At 39.9% G+C, this 4824-nt stretch overlaps 1 protein-coding gene across 1 annotated transcript in view; it reads left to right on the forward strand.

Moving 5' to 3' along the window:
- Positions 1-2455: 2455 nt before the first annotated feature.
- LOC110021275 (rho GTPase-activating protein 7) overlaps positions 2456-4824 on the forward strand; it is a gene marked incomplete in the record, with an annotated part of 99358 nt that continues 96989 nt past the window's right edge. The window contains 1 exon segment of the mRNA XM_020719707.1: positions 2456-2987. Within this exon segment, the coding sequence (XP_020575366.1) occupies positions 2925-2987 (63 nt within the window).

The raw sequence follows: 4824 nt of genomic DNA on the forward strand, positions 1-4824 counted from the left end.
AACCAGAGGCTATACTTGAACTGTTTTCGGTAGAAGACCAGGTCTTTTCCTAGAGGATTCGTCGCTTGCGCTGGTCCAAGCAACTTTGAAGAATCATACTCTCGTCAAGAACATACCTTTGCTATAGTTCCCTAACTTCGTTCTCTGTCAGAAATGAAGTTTATGTGCCATTCATAGAGCAAAACAAAGCAGACAAGTGTTTGGAGGTCATATCAAGAGACAAGAGCAGAACCAACCAAAGGACGAGAGGAGAAGAGAAAGCTAAAGAAAAAAGAAAAGAATAAAAGTGCGTAAAGTGAAAAGAAGTGAACCTTTCCGCTATTTATAAGGTGGGCGCGTCAAACGAATCATCACATAGTGAGAAGTATCACACTAAATATGTTTTCAGAAATCATTAAAATATCATTTTATTGCATATATCATTATTACATGCCTCAAACAAAATGTTTTATTCCTCCAAGACCTTGGAGAGGACATGCCCCCTCAACTTTTGGAAAACCATCTCTCCACCTAACCTAATTTAATCCACCCAATCAACCTCCCGGTTAAATTTCACTAGACCAGACATCTCACGGAGAGGAACAAGCTCCATCCGTAGAACTACGGCTTGAGTATCCAGGCGAGTTGATAGCTCTTGAACAGGATCAGCAGCCAAACCTCTGGCGAGTCCTTCAAAAAAGCCGACCAACCTCGCTTAATGGTTCAGCCTCACATGCTCGCTGCTATATGATCTTGGGGGATTGAGCCTGCCCCAACAGTCCCCCTAGCCGGAGATTTATCACTGACGATGGGTCAGGCAGGTAATGAATTACTGAGGCCGACAGCGGCGAGAGCCCCACATCTTCAACCTGCATAATGACCACCATGGTAGGGGTAGACTCCACAACTTTATTTGACAACCTGCCTTCCCGGTGTTCCTCCGACCTGGCTAATTCATCCATATATTTCTTCAAGGAAGAGACAAACTTAAAGGCCTCCTCTCCCTCCGACACCGATACACCAACTTTCATGCAACAATGACTGTGGGAGGGTCGTGAAAACCACTCCCCCTAGCTCCTTACTGCTCACCTACACGCACACCCAAACAAGACTCTGGGGCCCCTTGGCGAGGCCTCTTCAGTGACTAACCTTTTGCATCGTCAGATGAGTCGACTATATCGACCAAGATAAATTTGGGGCTTGCCCGTTTTTTCTTCGTCACCACCTTCTGTACAGAAGGGGGAATTCAAACCCTTGCCCTCGGGAGCCTCTCAAGATTCACGACGATCCAATTTGATTTGAAAAACATCAGTTGTGAAAAGAGGAATTGATGACAAATGATACAAGGCTAAGTTCATATATATTTATAGAGCACACGAGGCATGAAATCCTAAGAGAATTCATGCGTTCAATCAATTCAGAAATTTATTGCTAACGATTGTCTAATAATTTTTCATGTTTTTATTATAGTTGTCGCTATTAAGGAGCAGAAAAACTCGAGAAACTAATACGTATATACAAAAAAATACCAGCATGAATCTCAAAGAGAACCAATGACCAAGATGAAAGGGCCTCTATTCGACATAAGCAATTAACCGATGATCCAAGACTGAGCATGAATCCGCATCTCCAAACCTGGGATAGGTTCAATCTCTAAGGATGGTTCCTCGCTCGGTAGCGGTAAGACTCGCCGAAAATGAGGTGTGAATCATCCCAACAACGAGTGTCGCTCGATATCCCACATGGATTGCAACAAGATTCGCTCAAGACATTTTAAGATTGGGAGATCCGTCCGAGGCGATGAACAAACCAGGCAGACGAGACATGAGTGTTGTAAGACTCGTGTCGATTGGAAAATGAGCCACCACTTACTACAAAAAAAACTGGCCGATCACATTCTACTGACCACCCCGCGTCCGGATCAAACGACCACCGCACAATAACTGCTCTGGTCAATCATGCCAAAAGACATCGAACAAGATCGTCAAAAGACCGAACACCTCGACCGGCCAAAGCTTACTCGAGAGGGCATATATGCCACTCGGCCGGTCGCCTCACTTCAAACCAGCCAACCAACAATTACCGTCAATGTTGAAATTCAAATTGTAATACAAATATACCATAAAATCTATACAATCAATTATACCCTTAATGATATTAAGAATAATTTCCAGAACTATTTACTCATTTCTGTAATTGTTTAAACCGATTCTATAAATACGACGCAAAAATATGAATAAAAAGACATTTTTCTCTATTATCCTCACAAAAATCTCATGCTTTTTCTAGCATCTCTTCTTTCTCTGCTTCGCTTGACCCCAACTTTTGGAACATGATACACAAATGACAATCCATAATTAATATAATATCATGTTCCTACCCACCTATAATCAATATATCACCGATACATTCTTAGAGAGATATCTTAAAATATACTTAACAACTAAACAAATATAATGAAAACCCCCACTTGAAGGCTCTACAGTTTCACCTAAACGGTAGGAACCTAATCCATCTCCCACTCCTACCAAAGCTCACCCCAGCAGCCGAAGGTCAGGTGATAGCAAACTCTGCTATTCTGTCTTTTAAGGGACGACAGGTGGGCGCAAGACCAGGAGAGTGAGGAGAGAGACCACGAGAGAGCGTGTCTTTTTCCAATCACTGCTTCTTCTCCTCATCTCCGCTACATCCATCAAGCCTCACTTTCCTTCCCTTTCCCTTGACCCCTTGCCATCTCGAAGCCCTGCTCGAAAGCCCTTCTTTTTGTTGGAAAGATCGCGCCGATCGCACAATCGCTGCATGACTAGCATTTTCTTACAGCAGAAAGCATCGGTTCCGGCGAATGGGTCTTCGTTGTTGATTGGGTTGGTGAAAAATGGTGTTTCTGTTGAGATCTGGGAATGTGATCTGATGTACACGACTCTGTATGCGCTGAATTCACGAAGATGACGTCGGCTCCGGCGGCGGCTTCGATGTTTGACCGCCATAGACTTGTGGCATCCAACACGGTATGACCCTCACTCTATTTTTTTTTTTAATCTGGGATATTTTTAAAAAGGAGTTAATAGCGAGTTTCTCTGCTAAATTTAGGAAAGAGTAGTTGCAGTTGCTCTCTTTATTTCGTTTTTCATCCCCGAAATTTCCTCAGATTTCAAATCCTTGTGTGAGCTGTGTACTTTAGGCTGTAGGGAGATTTTTGTTTACTTTTATTATTCCAAATGCTTAGGTTTTACAATGTTTGCATGCTGAAACAGTGATGTAAGATTTTCATGGACAGAGAAGGCTGAATTGAGAAGCTGCAGGAAGCACTAGCCTGCGTCAGTGACTACAATGTAGCTTTTTTTTATGACTATATGGGCTGTTATACCCTCATAAGTTAACATTATTTAGAGATTATGTATACAAATCGTTAATGTGAAACATGTTGAGCGGGTAAGTCTGGATACTTGTGGCTTTTCAACAGGAAATCTGCTAACATCTAATTTTTTTACGAGCTAGTAACGAGAGATTTGAATCACCGAGTCTGTTGGGTGTTGAAGAAATGTAAGAGCGAAATCTACATGCTTATACGGAAGATATCTTCAGCTTCTTAGAAACCTGGCAGATCTGCTGATGAAAGATGCAAATGCATGAGAATTTCACAATGAGAAAGTGTCCTGATAGAGTAGATCCTAATTAATTTTAGGACCTTTGTGAAGAACTCAAATCATTCAATTATGTTGATGAGTTTCATATTCATTTATTGCAAGCGGATCATAGGCAATGAAAATTGCGTCATTTTAGTCAGTTGAGAGCTAAATGCTAACGTTAATACATGAAATTGCAGTGATCATATACTTTTCCAGCAGATTAGGCATGATTTTCAAGGATATTTTTTCCTCTTTTCTTATCCGGAGCATGCGATGGTTAGGATATGAATTAAAACTAGCTAGGGATGCTCTTATCCTCAACACCAAATTCATCATCTTAAACAGTTTCCGAAAGCTGAAGGAAAAAAAAAAATGGCAATGGTTATAACCTTACTGTTCGTCTTAATTCAATCCTATTGTGTCTTCTCCAAGTTGGTTTGATTAATGGATATCTTGCATAATTTTTTGCTTAAAATTTACATCGAAAGCTAAATGCATCCTTACTTTGATATCACCTTATCAATTCTGGTTTTGTTTGGGTGCTGACCAACCAAATTGAATAAAATATAACAATTACTTTGTTTCATCCTTAGTCTCATCATTAGAAAAATTATATTTGAATTCAAGAGCTTCTCATACATCCTTGTTAGTGTAGCCATGAGATCAATCGTAGTCTTCTCATTTATATTGTTGAAAGCAGCAAAGGAATAAAGTGAAAGTTTGTTTAAACTTAGTGCTATTCGATCAAGCATTTCCCACTCTTCCAGAGTCATCAATTATGGTTGCCTTTTAGTTCCTTCCATTGACAAGTATAGTTTTTTTTTATATAATAAATTTCCAGTTTGCATTTTTGGGAAAACATAGTTCGAACCATTGAACTTCTGCATCTTGTACGTCACTTCGTCCATTGCTTCCACTCAAACCAAAGATCTTCATAAAAACCTCTGCTTTGATACCACTTATTGGAAAAAAAATATACACGACAATATGAAACATTGATTCAAGAGATTCAAAACAAAACTTAGACTAGAAGCACACAAAGTAGGAAAATACAAGAACACCAAGATTTAACGTAAAAAAAAAAAATTTGAGAATGGAAAAAATCCATGGAACCACACTATATCAAGAAATCCATTATGAAGATAAGATGTATAGATTACACCACTCTCAAGCTCTGTACAACTTAGAACACTTGGGTCTCTCCTCTTGATAGCAA

The sequence above is a fragment of the Phalaenopsis equestris genome, unplaced genomic scaffold (genome assembly GCF_001263595.1).
Source record: "Phalaenopsis equestris unplaced genomic scaffold, ASM126359v1 Scaffold000128, whole genome shotgun sequence".
In the NCBI taxonomy this organism is placed as follows: domain Eukaryota; kingdom Viridiplantae; phylum Streptophyta; class Magnoliopsida; order Asparagales; family Orchidaceae; genus Phalaenopsis; species Phalaenopsis equestris.